The following is a 20,542-nucleotide window of genomic DNA, read 5'->3' on the forward strand; positions in this document are numbered from 1 at the left end:
AGTAGCACTAGTCCTGAGCCACATTTCATGGTCAGTGTGAGACATAAGAATACAAAAAGACCTCACCTTAAAAAGCCTACATTTACAAGAATGAAACAGGGATATGTGCAGCCGGAAGAGTACATGACAAAATCAGTGTAGCAAGGCCAGCAATGGATTTTTATTTAGTCAAGCTTTTTCCTTTTTTTTTTTTTCTGTAGACTCCATGCAGAATTTGAGCTTTATGTAGCATAAGAAGGAGTCCAATGGACATGAATATTGTGAATTAAAGCAGTGATGTACTATTGAATGGGACATTCAGGTAAAAATTATTCCTGGGTGAAAAATACAAAGAAGCATAGAGTAATATTCTTATAAAGTGGCTGGATTGAACAGAACAGCCCTTGAAGCAAAGAAACCTCTGAGATGGAATTATTTATTTTTTAATAAGGGATGAAAGACTGAGGCCGGTAGAAATCCAAGTAAAATTCAAGAAGAAGACCAAGAAAGGGGTGTTTCAATTTGAATTTCCTCCACTCATCTTGACAACATGTTTGTGTTATTCTCATTGGAGAGCAGCTAGCTCTTGGACAATGGTGGGAGGGGAGATAACAGAAGCATGCTAACAACGCAGCACTTGAAATCAGGCATGGTAAGACCAGTGTGCTGCTCTGCCAGTGCTGAGTGGAATCTAAATTTAGGGATGCACATGAGTTATGGGGCATAGTGTCATGGGAATGCTGCACAGGAACTGGAAGAAGAGAGTCCTCTTGGAGCTTCTTTACCATATTGCGCCAGATGGTCCACGTTCTTATGGAAAGTCTGATTCTGGAAGGAATTGTCAGCTCATCCCATCTCATCTGAGAAACTGAGGTAAGCAGGGAAGCAAAATACGGCAGCAGATTCCTTCTGGTGGAAAGGTATGCATGTAGCAAGCACTAACTAGTGGGACTGAATGACAGAAGTTTGGAGATGTTTTGATTCACATTAGCTTACTAAAGTTCAGATCCTTGTATGAGGCATATCTGCATTTATCTAAAACTCTGCTGTCAGGAAATCTCAGGAGGAAAGCTCCTGTGAGAGACTTTGGATATTCACTGCCTGACTTTGGGAAATGCTACAACAGCTTTTCTTGCCTACAGATTCTAGTCCTGGCAGAACTCAGGAGCAGCAGACACACATGCATACTTACTGACATACAAAATAAAACAAAACAAACATTAATTCAGCTTTTCCTGAGAAACCACAATTCTGACTGAACACAATGACTTCATTATGGATAAGACTTAATTTAATTTTTCTCCAAACAGTTCTGTACACTTTAAGCTGTCATTGGTATAATTTTAAAAGACCATTCAAACAAAACACAAACTGCATTTCTAAAATTCTGTTTCCTTATTAATTTTGAAGTGATTATAGTTGCTCTTTTTTTTTCCTACATCACTGAAATCTTTTCTCTGCTGGACACAATAAAAGTTTTGCTGTTGATTTCAGTGGGAGTTGGATATCCTTTTAAATATTAAAATAACTCATTGCATTTCAGTTTTTAATGATATTTGTTTTCTTTCCCTTTGGCCTATTGCTTAGAGTAGAGATTGACAATGACCTGTCAGTTGCACTTTTAATTCTAAAGAATTTAACACCCATTCACAAAATAAGATCTCCTAAGGGTTATAAAGCTTTTGGAGAAATGAATAAACAATGCCAGAAGATATTTCTGCTTAGTTTAGGATGTCATGGAAACTCATACTTTTAAGATTAAATCTAAATTTCAAGTAAAAATTGACCTTAGCTGTCTCTTTGAGATAAAAAACGAACCACCTTTTCTGGGGTAAGAGAGTCCTTTTTTGTCTGGTTACTTTCTCTGTGAAAGGTAATTCTGTCTTGATTCAGCCAAACTACTGAAAGGCTGAGAAAGATCAAAGAAACTAAACAGTATTAATCTAAAGTTCCTAAAGTTGTTAAGAGTTGCTTGTGTTCACACACAAACACATACACGTGCACACACACACACACACACACACACACACACACACACATATGCTCTCTCTAACTTACAGGTGAGTGCTTAGGCCAGAATGAAGTGCACTTACTTGCAAAGCTCTATCTAAATGACACCATCCTTTTTTTTCTGCAGAGTAATGAAAAACAATTTATTTTCATATTGGGCAAGTAGAGGACTCTTGGGGCACACAGATCACTGGAGATACAGCGCACCCTGAAGACCTAGGCAATCACTCCAGCTCAATTTTCCTTTTTCAAAACTGCTTTCAAATCCCAGTCTGAAACACTCTTTGGCAGCTGTGAAGATTGCTTATGGAGATATTTTTGAGGTCTGCAGAATCTATGCAATAGAAATATCATGCTTGAAATTCCTAATGCTTTCATGTGACCTGCATAAATGTTTCTTATTTCTTCCTGCAGTGATTATAGACTCCTTTTTCATGGCTCTGTTGCATTAAGCACCAGAACTCTTTGCTAATAGCATGGGCCATATGTTGCCCTCACTAAACAGCACAGTGTGGAGCAGAGGAATAAGAATACAAGTGAGATGAAGCCAGAGTATGCACGACAAGTCAAAATAGAGGACAGACCAACTTCCATAACAAGACGAGCAACAGAAACTCCACTGGATAATGGTGAATGGTAAATATGATGCAAATGTGATTATGATGAATACTCAAATTCCCAGGGGAAAACTGATTTTTTATGGTACCACCTTTACCAGTGAGAGCCAAACCAACACAGCTAAGGTAGCTTGGCTAGCCTTCTCCTTCCTTGTGACTGACATTCCTCCTGGACAACAGGAATCAATGTCAGGACCAATTCTGTTACCAGTGCTGGGAAGGGTTTTGATGATACTTTTTATGCTTTAGAGTAAGAATGTCTGAGCTTTAATAATGGGATGATGAGGTTATTCAGAACCTCTTTTGTAAGAGTTTCCTTTTTCTTTCCAAAGACACATGGGAGTTCAGCCTTTGAAAGCCCAGATTAACTTAATCCCAGTAAGTATTTTCCATTTGCGGGTGCAATATATGCAAAAGACTATTGTTTTTCTAACATTTAAAAACCACTATGAAAAGTTAAAGTAATCTTCAGAGGTACTCGTTTGTGTTTTATTAGGTAGAGTTTGGTGAATATTTATTTCAAAAGCATACTCTAACATTTTAATTTGTATTATTATAAATTATGAGAAAATAGTATGCCTAATCAAAATATACATATCTTAATACGCATTTTTTCTTACACTAGTAAGCTTTTCTCTCATGTCTGTTTAACTTTTTAAATTTTATGACAGAATAAAAGTAGTACAGAAGAGCCTCATGTCATTAAGGAAAATGTCAAGGGCTTTCTCAAACAGTGAAGATTTAGGGGTTTTTTCATCCTTGCTAAATCATTAGAAATTACTGCTTAAATGTCTAATTTAAATCATTAAATAGCTCACTTTGAAACCTTGTTCATATTGTTTCAAAGGTTTTACTGTCCTCAGTACAGACTCTTGGAGTTATAAGGCCCATATTTCTTAAAAAACTTATTATGCTGTGTATATAGCAATGCATTAGAGCTAACTAAACTGTTCATCATCATCATCATAGATTAAACCTAACCCATTGTATTACAATATTTCTAATAGGAATATTTTTTCTTTTCTTTTTTTTTTTCTGTTTTTAATCTCCCTTGGATTAAAAAATTACCTGACAAATGGATTTTCATCCACAACTCATGTCATTATTATTAAGAATACTCTAAATGGGGAGAAAATTTTAAAAATTGTGCCTTTTTTAAAGGGTTCTGTTATGTCTTGATTCACAATCTCTCACTGAAACGATTTTTTTAAAGGGTAATAGATTCTATAGAATAGAAGAAAAACAGAGTTTTTTTATGGAACAATCCATGTACAGAAGAGAAGGCAGACATTGACAGACTGTACAGAAGCAAATTGATTTCTACAAGATTTATACACTCCTGTACATCAAGGGAGCTTTGTCAGAATTTGTATTGACTTTAGTAATTTAGATATTCTTGGTTATATCCACTAATGTTATATTCATGAACAGAGATATAGACAAGAAATTCTTAAGATAGTCGGATAGTGTACATTCTATATAGCAACACAGATGCAGTTGCAAATTTAGCCTCCACAGGAGTTTTGGGGGAAGTTAAACACATTTCACAGCAGCTTGCTTTATTGCATTCTGCAAAATTTGTAATTAGAGGATTCAATGACCTAGAGAAAATACTTTTTTTCCTCGTAGATCCTCTGAAGATATTACAGAGAATTTTTTTTTTTTTTTAGTTTTTATGCCTCACTTAATATCACAGATGCCATCAAGATGGCAAGGAATGGCCAGTATACTTCAGTCAAGGAAGGAAGGGGGATATTTGAGAGCTTGTCACAATTCATTAGCAGATCAGAATGGTAATGTTGATGACTCTTCCATGATAAATGCTCTCCTACTCAAAGATACAGGAACAGATTTTTAGGACAATATAACTTGAAAAATCATACTCAGATACAATGCTGTTCAATGTTTTTTGTGATACAGTGCTCTTCAAAGCAGTAAAGAACATAGGTCTGCTTGAGATCATATACCATATACATTAAGATTCGTTCCACCAGAAGGATTCTGATACAGGCTTCTCACAAATGTGCTGTGGTCTTGTGAGAAGACAAAGACATGCTATTCTGGAACAATTAACAGATTCACTGATAACTAGCTAAGCCTCTGACCTTTGTTTTCCCACTTGTCTAACTGCAGTGTCTTCCTGGGCCATTACCCTGCCATGTCAGAGAGGGAAACATGGGAGGATGATCAGAAAGGAAAGTCTTTTTCATGTGAATGTGGAAATGGAGGAAGGTGAGAGCTGTGTGAGCTGAACAAAAGTTCAAGACCTAAGAAGGAGAATCACAGAGAAACAGTATACACTGCAGAGAAGTTTTAGGATGTCAGTGAATAACAAAATAAAAGAAATCTAGAATTAAAACAGGTGTGGAGGACTGCAGCCGAGGAAGAAGAAGGATATTAAATTCAAAGTTCAGGTAGCCATGGAGAACTGATCTGTTCCAATTACTGGTGACACTAGTGTCCTGACATGGCAGCATCATTGTCAGCCAAGCTGAGAACACTGCTTCCAAGTACTTGTGAACGCTTCATAAAAAGATAAGATAACAATTTAAAATTAGTTCTTTATTTCCTAGTTAACCAAACAAGGTTTCCAAACTTGCAATGCAAGTAGATGTTATATATCAATGCCTTTATCTTTACAAATTCCTTTACCTTCTTTCTCTTGTTCATTGTTACAGGAGCCTATATTTTGTTTTATGATTCTCTTCTGTTGGTGATCTGAAAATTCAAAGTCTTCATTGAAGATTTACGATAAGATCTTTGAAAAAGCCAACCAGCCATGAAATAGGAGAACAATGATGTGTTCTTTTCTTTCTGACCAGATTAGTACAAAGCATTTTGCTTAGTACTTTGTACTAATTTGCAAATTTCTACTCATACACACACTTCAATGCAATTTATTGCTTACTACTAGAATCTAGTGTACAAATTGAGATTGTCTCAAATAATCACCCCCTTTCCAAAAGATTTACAGTGGAGCTGAAGGAGGAGAAAAAGGTAATGACAATGAGAAAAAGTTCGAGATTTAATACATAATAGCAATACATGCTTTTTCTAGGCCTCTAGAATTCAGCAGAGCATAATTTCTACAGGACATTGCATACCATCCAGGAAAAGGGTTCTATTTGAAGGTACCAAATAATCTAAAAATATCAGAGATATGTGGCACATACACACCACTATTTCCACCTTATCAGAAAACAAGAATGGTCCAAGATTACCCAAGGCAGCTGTGGCAAAATAGAGAGATACTGAAAACATGTCAATCTAGAAAAAGAGAAAGATCCTTTCAGCCTTCTCCAACTGCATGGTTACATATATAAAGTCTGAATATCACTGATTTAGAAAGCCTAGGGTGTAAGTAGATTGGTTTCATAAATTTTCTGTGTGATAAACATTCTGTTACTTCCTACAGTTTTACCTTTATTTCAGATCTGGTTTCTTCTGTCAAAGGCTAAGACAGTCTTTGATGTTATATAAAGTATATTTTTCAATTAAAAAAATGCTCCTATTTGTTCTCTATTCTGAAAACTTGTGATACTATTTTCAACTACATTTATAAGAAGAATCTTTTGTTTCAATCTGTCCCTTCTCCTGATCAGTGATATTTGGTGATGTATCAGTCATAAAAAGTATCTAAGCACTAAGAAGTCACATACAGGTGTCTCTTCAGCTATTTTAAAGATTTAAATATGTCTGCCTACTCCTTTTTTCCCTTCTGACATTTTCCCAAATATTCTCATAAATTAGCTTTTTGTGTGTTTGGTTTTTTTTTTTCCCTAGGGCTAAAATAGAGCTTCAGGGTTTAGGGTTCCCCAAGACATTGTGGCATATTTTCTCACATATGGAAAACACAGAACAGCACCACATAACAGTTTTTCATGGCAGTGTTTTACAAGTAATTCTGCCTTCCTCATTTCCTCCAAATCTCTTGTATGAAAAGTATTGCATCCTAGTGACCGGCCTTGAGCCTTAAAAAGAATTTAGTTATATGGTTCTGAGCAGATAATCTCCCCCAAATTTCGTTGCCAAATGGGTGTCTAATTTACATTCCAAATTACCTGAATTGCATGCATAAATGAGCTAATGAAACACACAAATGTGTAACTGGTCATAAATAGTAATTTCTATGTGCAATTGCAGTAATTGCATGCTCCTCATGATTTTGAAAATCAGAATCTAATGTTAATTCGATGCTAGTTCATCTTGTGTAATAGTTATATTTAAAGATTAAGTTTATCACTCAGCAAATGTGTCAGCCTTGTTCCATTATGTCTTTTTTCCATTATGGTTAATTGACAGATATCAGAATTCAACATTGTAGGGACTTCTTTCTTCTGATTAGCAGGGTTCAAGTATTTTCCTAAAATAAGCAGGACAGAAAATCTAAAAATAGATTTTTATCTTTTTCAAAATTATCACAATTTTATACTCCTTTAAACAGCATGTTTAAAAAGAAATAATCATTTGAGGTAAAGAGTTTTTGGGGGGAAAGACATAATAAGTCACATAACAATTTTTATCCAAATGTTCTTAGTCACAATAATCACATTACAGAAATAACTAATTAATTTAACACTTTGTTTCAGTCGTGGGTCCTGGACAAACCTAAGCCTCATTTCCTGCTTTCAAATGCAGGAAATTTTGTAGCTCTTGTTACTTATTCTGCTGCCACCCCATCTGTTTTTCTCTTAGACTGCAATTGTTTTCTGTGTAACGTAGAACTAAGATCTCTATGAGGGAAATTATCAAGTGCCATGGTGTGACTGAAGGACTCAAGTGTCATATGAAAATTGCTACATAATTACACGAAAAGGCTCAGGTGTTTTGTACTATGAAGTTGTATGGTGTAAAGACCAAGAGCATATATTGCAGTTGTAGTTCTAAGTCCACAGACATTGTTCTTCTTAAAACTAAAATGAATATTTCAACCACTCTACTGCAATGATAAGACTATAAACAATATAATTCAATCACAGGGATTATGTTTTAATCGTTTGAATGTAAGATGTGACTTTGTGTTTCTCTTTCAGTAGTTTTAACAATAGCAACAGGGTTGATAAATGCAGAGCCAGTCATACCACATTCATTGTTACAAATAATGCGCAGAAAAATGACTGAATAATAATAGCTGAAAGAATAATCCATAGAATATTAAGATGCTAATGTTGATTATGTTTATAGTTAGATAGCAAGTTATGGCTGAATGCCATGCAAAGCATTTTACAGATTAGGCCTCAATCCTGTAATCTGTTTCACTCAGGAAATGCCCCAAGCCATCTGTGAGACTGCTATAAGGAATATTTACATTTTATCATACATATGTCAGTATGTCATTCCTGTCCCAGGCCTAGTAATGTGATCACTTTTGTATTTTATATATATATATATATAATTTTTATATTTTAAAAAATATTATTTTTATTTTCCTATTATTTTATATATATAAATATATATAAAATTTAAATTCAAATATATATACTGAAATTATATATTTTTACTTTATATTATATATATATATAAAATATATGTTATATTTAAAAAAAAAAAACAAAACAAAAAAACCCCCTAACATTAGAACAGTCAATAAGTAGAAGCCAATAAAGGCAGACAAACTCAGACTTACCTTCAATGGCTGCTGGTTTCTTTCTTGGACTGTGTTCTAGAAGAAGACGAGGTGGTATGAATTCCTTATGTCCTGCACCTAAGAATACAGGTTAAGAAACATAGAAAATGTATTCACCTACAGGCTGAGCAGCTTCACTGGGAGGCTGAGCTCCCTTCAAAATTGTTCATGTTAAAAGTATTAGTGTTCACAAAAGCTAATATCTTCCAGACACTATAAGAAGGAAATTTATTTCTCAACAAAGTAATTTATTTTTTAGAGTCACATTTGAAACCAATGAAGTCCAAGTGACTCAAACATATGCTGAAATGCTACAGTTCTGTTTTTCTTCCTTAGACTCAAAAGAGAATAATAATAGTATGATAATAAGGTTACATATTCATGCTCTTCTACAGCAAAGTCTTATTTTCTTCTGTCAAACAAATGATCTTCAGTTGCTCCCTCAAGTCCACTTATTATGAGCTCCTGGATACACCAGTAAAAATTATGATGTTTCTCATCCTTAAGGATTATTCCTAATTAGCCAATACCAACCGGGTCATGCATTGTAAACACTGATGAGGTTCTGATTCCAGCTGCTGAATGAAACACCTCTACTCTCTCAGTGTTCACCTGGGACTTTCTGTACTGTCTTTGCCTATGTGCAGATATCATGTTTTGTACAAAACACTCTTCATTTCTTCACAGATTCACAAAAATATTTAATGTACTCTTATATTGCTTATGCTTATTTTCTAGTTTATGACATTTGAAGTTCCCATGTTTCCTTTATTTCACTAGCATTTAGTCTCAGTAGCTACCCTGTCACTGTCATTTGGAAAGTCTTTGTGACCTGAGAAATAATATTAAGTACTTAAATATAATATTGATTCAGTCATAAACACCAGCATACATTCAATTCACCAGAGTCCACATGCAAGCCAGCTGTTAAATCTCAGCTCAAGCTTCACATCAGAAACTCAAAACCATGCCTCATGCTTGATGATAAAAAAGAAATTAAGGTTTTAATGGGCCTTGGAAACTGCAGCATCTTACTTACCCCTCTTGTTTTGCAAAGGTGTGTATACTCATGGGGAATGCATGAGAAAAACATCATCTGAAGACAGCAGTGGGATTTGAGCATCATGGACTTAATGTTATTGCATCTCATCAACATATGTACAATTGCAGGCACATAATTTGCAAGCATGTGGTTCAGTTTGTCCCATAATTTGTATAAAATATCAAACACAGAGATGTTCAAACTTGATGTGTGCCTGAGACACTGACAAAACGTTAACACGTTGATAAAACCAACATATTGAAGGTGCTTTGCTGCAAACTGTAATAATCCTATATTTCCACATATTGCCTGTATTGGCAATAAACCTAAGTGGGTATTTACCCATCTCATCACAGAATAGTTATAGCCTTAAAATAAATATTAGGCAAGTTTCAGGAATCCAGATGCCTAGCCATGATTTTCCAAATTCTTTATGTCTGAAAAAAATATTCTTGAACTTGCAAACTGAACTAATGAGCTGCTGATTACCTTTGCTGCCAACCAGAACAGAAAAGTTATATTCATAACCATGTCAACACACAGAAACCTTAGTGCCTGAATTTCCAGTTCAGAATAAAAACAAGAAACAACATAGCAATTAATGAAGAATGGGTAATCTTATTTTCCTTCTACATTTGATCCTGCAATAAACACTAATTCTATTTTTTCCATTTTTTATTCTTTCATTTTTTTCATCCTTTTTAAAACTAGACCACCTATTACCCAGTTAGAAAAAAAATGATAACTTGGACATTTTTTTTTTGTGAAATAGGATAAAGGACAGTGGCTCAGAATGTTGAGTAGATGAGTAATGATGAATGATAGTCAATAATTTGGACTGCAGTGTGGTATCTACAGCATGGAGCAATGATCTAACTCCTCTAGGTCAAATTGTGGACTGGCCCCATTATCTTCCTGTGCTTTGCTGTGGCAGCAGTTTTCTAATGATTGCACCAGCGTGCACATAATGCCAGTATGATACCACTTATTGCTAATGACATGTCAAGTTCTATTTTATAGCTTTACAAGTTTTAAGAAAATAATTTATTTCATGCAAATTGACCACATGATCCAATATGAGAGTGTTTTACATTTAAGCTTCACAGATCAAAACCTTTCCCTTAGGCCAAAATGTTTGTTCAGAGCAGGTTCCAATCCACTCTGATAAAAGGCTTCTTTAATGTTTCCATGTCTTATTAAATGTCTCTCTATTCACTTTGATGGGAATGTAAAGGACAGTAAATGAATAAATATTTTATCCATTCTTTTGATGAAATATGTTAAAGGGGATAACCTAAGTCAAACCTCTTTTCTTTTCTTTCTTCTCTCCTCTTTAAGTTATAAAGAACAAGTGGTTTTCTCTAGCACAGAGAACTGATAAATAGAAATGAGGAATTGGCTTCAACAGATCAGACCATTAGTATTAATGAAGTCTACTATCTTGACTCTAGCAGTGGCCAGTTGGACACATACATGATGTAAATGAGAGGAAGGCAGGATGTTTTCAATGCTCTCAGTGGACAATCAGATTAGTCCATGAATTACGAGAAGTTGTTATTCAGATTAGCACTATTATTACTGGACATACACTTATGTCACAGCTTTAAAAATGCAGCCACAAAAAGCATTGCATAGTTATTTGCATCTAACTTCAAACATAGCCTTCATTTTACTGCTATGAGATAAGCAACTAAGGCTCATTTAAACTGCTTTAAAAAAGAAATAAATAAAAAATTAGCTTTTGATTTCTCCAAAATATGTAATTCCAAGCACAAAAATGTGCATGCATTTCTATGCCAATTTGTCCCTAGAGTCAATTCGCATTTCCATGTGTCACCTGTCCATGTAGTTGTGGTATAGGTATCTCCTTCACATATGATATTGTAAACAACTGTCAACAAGTTACATCTGATAAAACTTGAAAGAGTGAAATATTTTGGATTTAAACTTATGGGAATGATCTCACCAGGGGAAAAAGTGTCACATTAAGACACGAGTACCTTCCTCCACAGCCTGAAAGGAAAGAAATTGTCTGCAAGGATGAGCAGAAGGTTTAGAACTTTAGGTAATATGAATACTTCATTGAAAATCAGCTACAGTCCTCAAGCTCTGGGAAACTTCTGTCATCAGTGTTTATCAAATTGCTTGAGATGTCTTGAAGAAATTAATCCTGACTTGGTTTATTAATATTTTAGATTTCTTATTGCATGATAGGGCATACAAGACAAACTTTAATTACCTTACTTTTCCCAATCTAGGAAATATCTTTCTGCATGTGTCAAAAATGTCATGTTTGAATATTGTGTATAAATTGATTTCTTATGATAATACCAAATTACGTGAGTTTTCTTTCTTTCCTGATCTTCTGAGTTCAATTTGTCTGCAGTGACCTTAATGAAATGTCTAAATATATCTTTCTAGATAAAAAGATAAAAGACTGAAAATTTTATTATTACTATTTTTATTATATTACAGGCATTTCAGACTGGTGAATATTCCAATTGGATATGGAGAAAAATAATGCCATCACAGAGTGCAATATGTGGAAATACCATTCCTGTGACTGTTCATTTCCTCATATCCATATACCAGTTACTTAAATGGAAGGAATCCTGTAGTCCTAAAGCACCAACACTCTGTTACAGTTTCTCATTTATCGTCAGATAAATCTCATTCTTTTCAGATGTGACATCATTCTCTAGTGATAGTAAAAATAATTCGAATAAAGTAATTGTCTTTGCAGAGCCATTTGTTATGATAAGTGAATTCCAATCAAATGTTTAATGAATGTTGGAACAAGACATGGATAAGCAGAATGAGGCAAGACTGCCAAATATGCTTTTAGAGGACTGAAAACATAATGGAGTCCAACCACTTTGCCCAGGCTTACAGTTTTGATGAGTAAGTTGCTACAAGTTAAAGGTGAGTCTCTTCCCAGCTTTCAGTCATCACTCTCCAGACACTAGGCTATGGCTCTCCTGGGGAAGGGTTTCCCTGCTCGGTATGTGTGCATGAAAAACCAGGAGCAAACAGTTTTTCATTGAGAAAGAGCAGCTGAGGATCAAGAGGTGAGATTGTGTAACTGTACTGAACAATGCAATTGCTCATTTCCTGGAATGCATTACTTGAAATAAAATACTGATTCCCTGTATAGGCATTCTTTCCTAAGGAACACACTGTGACACAGAGATTTCATACACACAGGCAAGTAAATGGTGCCTGGGAACATTACTGGACTCTGGAATTCAGAAGTACATATCCTGCAACACATTTTTGGATAGCCTCTGACAACTTTGACTTGTGCCAAACAGCAAAGTTTAAAAAAATCATTGGCTCAGCTCAGGAACTGGCAGGGGCCAGGGACCCCTCTCAGTAGATAACTGAGATACATCCAGCCCATTCTGACCTTGAGGAAGTGTACTGGATGTGGATCTCTCTAAGAGAGAAAAAAATCACCTTCAGAGAGAGAACAGTTGAGTTGAATTTGATTTAGCAATCTAGATGTGGCCACATAACAAAATTATGTCAAATAGGAAAAAACCATTTTGAACATGATTTTAATGGCCTATTTGGAACTGAATTTTTGACAGGGGGAGATGGAATTGATGAATCATAAAATGAGACTTTTAAGAAAGCATATTTTAGCCAACATATATTTCAGTTTTTTAATTGCGCTATGGATGTGGCTCTTTATTAAATGCTTAATTGCCCAACATAAAGCAAAGCTGTGATTTTGCATAAAGTCGATGATATTAATTAAGAAAAACCTATGCTACAATATATGGAGTAATTTCCAGTAGCAATGCAATCTTTTAAATTTTAGTATTATGTCACACTGACTTTCAGCCAGTTTCTTTTGCAATGCATAAAAAAAGAAGAAAATGAGAGATTATGTGGGTAATGACAAATTTATCTATCTAGCCATGTCCCACTATATCTACATATTTAAAATCCATTAACAATATCACAAATAATTTTGAAACCCTACATAAAGTCTTACAAGTAAAGCACATTATTGTGAGATACTCCCTCTACACACAGACAATGAAACCAGCTCTACACAAAAAACCAAACAGCCTTGGAGCTCCATCTATCTATTAAGCTGAAAGCAAGGACCAGTAGGTTAAAACTGAGGGTGCAGGAAGGAAGGATGCAGACTGATATTCTAAATGTTCTTTTGAAAGGGAGTAAAGGGAAGGATTAAATTTCTCAAGGCACCAAACAATAAGTAGCAGCAACTTGATAGACTTCTATTTTTATTACATAAAGATTTGAATTCATCCTTTGATGTTGATGATGGATTCCTATATATTTATGTAGTAATAATATAATATATGCTATATACACGTGCATGCCTGAACATATAAATATATATAAATATTTATTTAGAATTAATCATGGAAAGGTTAGGGTTGGAAGAGACATTGAAGATCATCTAATTCCAAATTTCTACCATGGTTAAGTGTTGTTTCTGAACAGAAAATACTTGATTTGGTAATTAAACAGGTGTGAGAATCATTGTTGCAGACTCCTGGAGGTTGTGTGAACATCAGTTGCTATGTTTTCACTCAGACACCAAATCCAATTAAAGTCACAGCTGGGAATTTGTTTGATATATTTTTTTTTTCCTATGCATTTGTATCTCACACAATGCAAGTGTGCATAGAAAGTGTACAAATGAGGTTGGCAATAGAGGCGTGGGTAGAGTTATTGTTGTTTTGGGTTTCTTTTCTGTGTTGACTTAAAGCAGATACTATGGGTCCAGAAACGTGTGCAACACAGTATAGCTGCATGACAGAGCTTGCAGTTTAATCTATTTAAAAAAATATATCTGTTGAAAACTCCCTTACATAGATTTTTACCACAAAATCACTCTTTCGCTCAATCCATATTTGTGAACACTGTTCTATTTTTTATGTTCAGAAGACTGAAGTCATTAAGGAGTTAAGAGCTAAGCATTAACAGTTTAGTCATTATATGTTAAGTAAGAAATCACACAGCCTTTCCTGACATTAAAATAAAATTGAATTGAAAAAACCGAGAATTGAATTTTCTGCCTCCACTTCCTCACATTATTTGTCATGGGCAGTTAGCAGGTAAAAATAAACCTACATGTTATGCTTTGAAATATTGAAAGATGGATCTCAGAGAACTAAGTACCAGGACAGAGAAAATTGTGGGTTATTGTGTGGTAATGATGGGTTATTATATGCATAGTGAAGTACAAAAGGACTGTAAAGGCAGATTATAAAATGAAAATACATTTTCAGTCTTTCTCTCTCTCCCCAAATAACCTTTAATAAATCTGTATCATATACAGTGACCCCGAGCATAATCAACATGAATATCAGGAGTTGGCATAGAAGCGCTTTTTTTTTCACAATATGAAGTATCCAATTAAAACAAGAAAAGAAAAGACTGCAGCTAAATACTTGCAGCTAACAATTAAACAGAACAGAGGGACGTTATAAGCTGTTATGACAAAAAGTAACAGACACTGACTATGCCATGTGAGCATTGCCTAGTAATTTGTGTTCTTTGTATTTGGTTTATCTGTACATGTCATTGTTTCAACCATTCTTTGTCCAACTACATCTAAGAAACAGCTAAAGTCAGAAAAGCTAAAAGTGATTGCTGCAAGAATGCTAATACTTTATGTTGTCTTCAAGAAAGAGTGCATATGCCAGTTTTTGCAAAACAAAAACAGCCTAACATGGTAAAATCAAATTACAAGTAAAATTACAATTTTTCAAATTTTCAAATTTCAAATTTACAAATAATCTTATTACAATCTTAATAATTTTAATTGCATATATTTGTGGATAATTAATATATTTTATATAGAAATCACTGGAAGTCAAACTAAATCCATGTTTCTCTCTTCCCCAAGCCACAAAGCTTTTCATATCTCCGAGTCTCTTTCTAGATGGAGACAAACAGGAAGTTAACAATTATGTTACCTGTCTTGTCTATACTTGACAATCACCTAAGAGAGTGAATCCATAGCCATTTTTCAGAAGTTAGAATTTCAATAATGCAGCCTGAAGTTAGAGGGAAAACAACTGAGTGGTTTTATTAGATCAAATATCAGAGGAGGGCCCAAAGATACAGAGGTGTTGGCTCCTAACTCCTGTTTATTCACTCCCACTGAAATCACAGGGAGCTAAGTGCCATGGCTGTAGTTATGAGAAATACTGGAAGAAAAACCTGCAATACTGGAGATAATGATTATTTTAAACCAATAATGTCTTGGTAACTACTGATTCTCTTTCTCTTTAATTTTGCCAGGGAAGATGTTGTATCCTTTAAATAAGTTATTTTTAGGACAAAGGGTCTTGGGATTCACTGTCATAAGTTTTAACTCTTGTGGTCAAGTCATCCTACATGATTTTTGGGTAAGTGACTTAACTTACCATGTCTTTCCATTGAATCTATAAATGGATCTAACAGAAAATAAAAAAAAATAAAAAACCAAAAATTGAACATTGTGAGCACACAGCAACTAAAAATTCCAAATCTTAGAGTCTATGAAAGTGGAAGTTCTAAATGCTGAGCTTTTGTTCTGATGCAAAAATTGTTTAGGTTTCTTTTGTTTGAATCATTTGGACAGGGAATATCTTCCACAGATAGATATATAGAAAGAGATAAATAGATAGAGAGTAGTTCTCTCTCTATTTCTTCTTTTCCCCTTTCACTCACTCCCAAAACACTATAGCAACTGGAATGCATTTTTTGCCCAAGTGGCACGACAGTTTCCTTGATTGAGTCAACAGCTGCTCCTATTAATATAATTTGAAATCTTATAGAAAACTTGTCATTTCAAGTCTTCATTTGAACAAAATTCTTGCTTGCACTGTTGAAGCATATTTCTTGAATGTATGTAGGCTCTCTCACTACCAGACATTTAAAAGTTAACTTTCAGACAGTTATATCTAGATAAGTCACCCAAGGGATCCATTTATAGTAAATGGAGAGAAATTGGTACTTTCAAAGGGTGATTCATCTTTTCTATCTTAGGCATCTTTCTTAGGATGAAATTGTCCTCTGGAGGCCTCCATTTCATACCACTGGCTATAAAGACAGCTAAAGGTTAAAGCTGGGCAATTAACTTTTGGGTATCTAAGTGAGGTGCAATGAATTGCAGACATTTTATTTTGCAGTTGTCCATAAAGATGAAGCTTCATGACACCAAAATATTCCAGGACTAAAAGAGCCACACATGATTTTTCATACTGTAAATACTGTCTGGTAACACACTGCTCCCCAAATTGCTAACAGTTATATGAATGAATGTCACGTATAGAAAAGACTTTAGGTATAATGTGAGCATTGAACACTTTCTGAAATCTGTGTTATTTACTTTGTCAGATAATACTGGGTGTATTGAAGGAGAAAGTGAAACAATAGGAATGAAGGTGAGTTGTCAGAGGGAAGAATAGAGGTTCTTGATGAAGAAAAAATGGTTTTGACTCATTTTAGGTGTATGTCATAAGTTATATGTCTTTTCGACAGGACAGATATATGCAGGAAGAAAGGTGACATCACAAAAAGATTCACCTGAAGAGAGAATGGTGAAAGGAATGGATCTGCCACAGATTACAGTCCCAGTGACTGCAGATGAGATGCATAAATAAGTGGGCATAGAACAAGTCAGGGAGAGCACATGTTGCTTAGGCCAAAGCTGAACGCTCTTCTGTCTGTTGCATTTCATATTCTCAGACCAGAAGAGGTGAGGAATTCTTGCTAAGCTGAAGTGCTTCATGATGGAATGTATCCTGTCAAAGTATTTGTAGATCCTTTCTATGCTCTTTTTATCTATGTCATATGGTATTTTTTTTACTTTTGTTGAAAATTAGCCTCCTCATTTTCCAGCAGAGACAGCATAGAATTCTGTATTGGGATGGAAGAGTAACTTCTAGTTTCACAATAGAGATACAGGTTTTTCCTCTTTAGCAAAAAATGCAGGAGAAAGCTGGAAGCCCTTCAGAACACATTTTTCCCTCCTTCATGATGTTTCAGTGTATTCAGCATCAGGAGGTGTTTAAAGGCACATTGGATAGATGTCAGCTATTTTCCTTGTCATTAAAGCTGAGAGAGATTCAATGTATGGTGATTAACTTCCCTAAGTATATTCAGAATTATATTCTAAAGGCAACAGATTCATTAGCTCACTTATAATTTTAGAGTTATATAACCTGGGTTTATAAAACTGACTGAAGGAGAAGATTGTGGATTATCTTATCTCATCAAAGACTAATGTTCACTTGAAACCCATGTAGGATTCCTGCTTTGCTGAAATGGTTGGTATTTAAGATGCTGTTGGCCGTCTGGTTTAGTTTAAGCAACTCTATGATGGAGCCTTCAGCTCACTCTGACACCCTCCCTATATTCATTCCAAGTGGCCTGACCCTGCTTCCATCTCCTGTGTATTTCCTGCTTACACTTGAGTGATGACAGGAGTTCCTTGTTCATCCAAGCAAGTCTCTTGCCTTCTTTGGTTTCTTTGGGGTGCGTCCATTGCATTGGGATGGATCCACCCATTGGGGTGCATCATTCTTGAGCCTGTAGGAAGTGAACCTTGAACATCAACCAGGTCTCTTGGACCCCTCTTCCCACAGGATCTGTTCCCATGGATTCTTCCAAGAAGATCCCTAAAGAGGCTGAAGTCAGCTGTCCTGAAATCCATGGTTACAATTATTCACTGCCCTGCTTCTTCCTTGCCCAGTGGTGAACTCCACAATCTCATGGTCACTGTGGCCAAGGCAGCCCCCAGCCTTCACATCTCTGACAAAGCCTTCCCTGTTTGTCACTCTGAGCTAACCAGGACACCATTCCTCGTGGGATCCTCCCCTACCTGTGACAGGAAGTTGTCAACAAGGCTTTACAGGAGCTTCCTGGGCTCTTTGTTCCTCGTGTTACTTCTCAGTAGGTATCAGGGTAGTTACATTCCCTCACAAGAACCTGTCCCTGTGATTTTGAGGCTGCTTCAAGCTGCCTTTAGAATGCTTCAATTTTTTAACTTGATGCAACATCAGTATCTGTTGTAATAATTCTAACTGGAAATCAGCTAGGACAATGAGTCATTAAATGCAATTACTATTTTAAAAAGTTACTTGCTAAACTTATTTTTACCTTTTTTTGTAGGAAACCATTAGTTTACTATTAGCTGTTTAGGAGAAGCATTGGCATTTAACTTTTGTCTTTATTTTCTAAAGCTTACTTTAGTAAATAGCTTACTTTTCAAAATTAAAGTAGTTGAGTCTTTTGATGATCCTCCATTGAAATCATCCTTCATCCTTGAAACTTGTTTACTGAACTATGTGAAATGTTTATAATACTAAATAGTAGTAATACATAACTATACACTACATACAATAAACACATAACAATACAATACATTTACATAAGAGTAAAACATAATGCAAGTGTGAGAATAATTTTGTTACTCTAATCTCTCTGTCTTCCCGACTTAAATTGGTTTGCTTTCATTAAAATTAAAGATTTAGACTCATTTACACCAGCAAAAGTTTTTTGCTTTCTCTTGTATCACATAATTTTGACCCTCAGAACGCCTTGCAGTGAACTATCAAAGACATCCATTCCTTTCTGCAGAAGCAAATGCCACACATTCCCTTTGTAGCTGTTTCCAAGAGAGGGAGTAGTTTGAAATTTTTTGGCCAAGTTACAATGAAGTGCCATAAGAGTGTTGACAGATGCAGCTTCATGTGCCAGCATCTGGCTCTGACTCACAGTGGGATGATATAAACTGGGAATAATGGATAGTTGTTTTGCCTCTGTGGGATGGTGTCAGGATTGTATGCTAACATCCCCATTGAGAGATAAATGTCATTTCAGAGTTTGACAAAATAAACAGGTTGTGGGGTGGGGGAAGGGTGGTCATAGACAAGAATCTTGTTAAAATGCGATCAGTGGATATCCTCTCATAGTTTCTCATAGCTGAATAGAAATTTAAAGAAGAAATATTTAACTCCAAATGGCACATAATGTTTGTTGTAAGACTTGCACATCAATAAATGATTTAGAAAATTTTTTAATAACTCAAACTCAATTTTCAGTTTCACACACATGTATTTAAAATTACTGTTCATTAATTCTTTCCTCAGACTCTTTGAAAAGTATTCAAAACTCCCAGGATATTACTAGAGAAGTAAATACTTCCATCATTTGATCATCTCTATTTCTGCCATCCACAGAAAAAAATGGGTTGGCACAGGTTTCATCCTGTGAACAGATTTTTCATTAATTGATGGACAATTAACTGTCATCTCTGAAGAAGAATCCAGATGAGTATTTTCAAATTTTGGGGTACAATATTTCCCTCAGCAGGCAGTAAAAAAGTAAAAAGTTTAAAATTAAAATTGGAAAAGTCCCACTGCCTCCCATGTTTTTCTTTAGTATGTCACTTAAACAAATATCTGGTTTGCTTGTTTTCTACCACTGGGGACAGGGCTATTGAATAGTTTGCACCAGAAAGCATCTCTCCATAGGAAAAAAATAATATTCTTTAGCATTTACTCTCAAATGTGATAGCCCTCAACTCAGTTGAAAGTTTTTCATGATGAATTTCTCCAAACAGCAAGCTAATAATATGCTACTTTCTTATTTATTATGACTGATTTTTATTTCTTTTTATAATTGCACTTCATTAAATGTATCTCCAGAGAAACTACATCAAAGTTGTCTCCATGTAAATGCAATTAATGTAACGAGTTGAAATGTTAGTCCCTGTCATTGAGATATCCACAACACATCCTAGTCTAATCAAATAGGAGTGACACTTAAAAATAGTTCAAGAGCCTAAAGCGTTTTGCTATCTGAACAGTGGAGGGCAAGTATTTAGTTCCAGTGCTGCAGCCCACCCACTGCAAGCACAGGCATTTTTGCTTTCAAAATTAGTCTTTATTGTTCTATGGGTTTTTGGTTTGTTTCTTTTTTGCAGTAATATAGTCCATGATCTTTCAATATTGAGGTACCTTCATACCAGTATCTCCATATTTTTTTTGATATTAAATGGCAAGGATCATACTGACAGTCTTGAAATTCTCTTGCCTTATTGGGTAATTACAGTAGTCCCTTCTCTTTGACAGAATATTCCTTGACAATGGAGAGGAGGTAAACCTTGGAAGAAAATTGTAGATATGAAGGATTTTCAGTCTACACTTTCCAGGACCAAGCAGTCTGTAAGATTCTCCATGGATGCTCATCACAATTTGCCTTAATTTCTTGACTCTTTATGTTTGTCAGGGA

At 35.1% G+C, this 20,542-nt stretch overlaps 1 protein-coding gene and 1 long non-coding RNA gene across 39 annotated transcripts in view; one reads left to right on the forward strand and one right to left on the reverse strand.

Moving 5' to 3' along the window:
* The window catches only part of TRDN (triadin), a 232,834-nt gene that overhangs the window by 122,673 nt on the left and 89,619 nt on the right, over nt 1–20,542 (reverse strand). For all 32 annotated transcript variants that reach the window (XM_086876943.1, XM_086876924.1, XM_086876942.1 and 29 more), the window contains one exon: nt 8,233–8,310. In XM_086876943.1, the coding sequence (XP_086733069.1) occupies nt 8,233–8,310 (78 nt within the window). The remainder of the gene's footprint in view (nt 1–8,232; nt 8,311–20,542) is intronic.
* LOC111927211 (uncharacterized) lies at nt 701–18,382 on the forward strand. 7 transcript variants are annotated; one of them, XR_002863452.2, is made up of 6 exons: nt 701–852; nt 2,404–2,625; nt 2,939–2,984; nt 11,750–12,196; nt 15,563–15,669; nt 17,893–18,382. It is a non-coding gene; the product is annotated as an uncharacterized LOC111927211 (long non-coding RNA). The 7 variants fall into 7 exon arrangements; XR_002863450.2 differs by lacking the exons at nt 15,563–15,669; nt 17,893–18,382 and adding an exon at nt 4,740–4,838 and having other exon boundaries at nt 11,750–14,318; XR_015283175.1 differs by lacking the exons at nt 11,750–12,196; nt 15,563–15,669; nt 17,893–18,382 and adding exons at nt 4,740–4,838; nt 5,285–5,356.

Source organism: Cyanistes caeruleus, chromosome 2 (genome assembly GCF_971803275.1).
Source record: "Cyanistes caeruleus chromosome 2, bCyaCae1.hap1.1, whole genome shotgun sequence".
NCBI lineage: Eukaryota > Metazoa > Chordata > Aves > Passeriformes > Paridae > Cyanistes > Cyanistes caeruleus.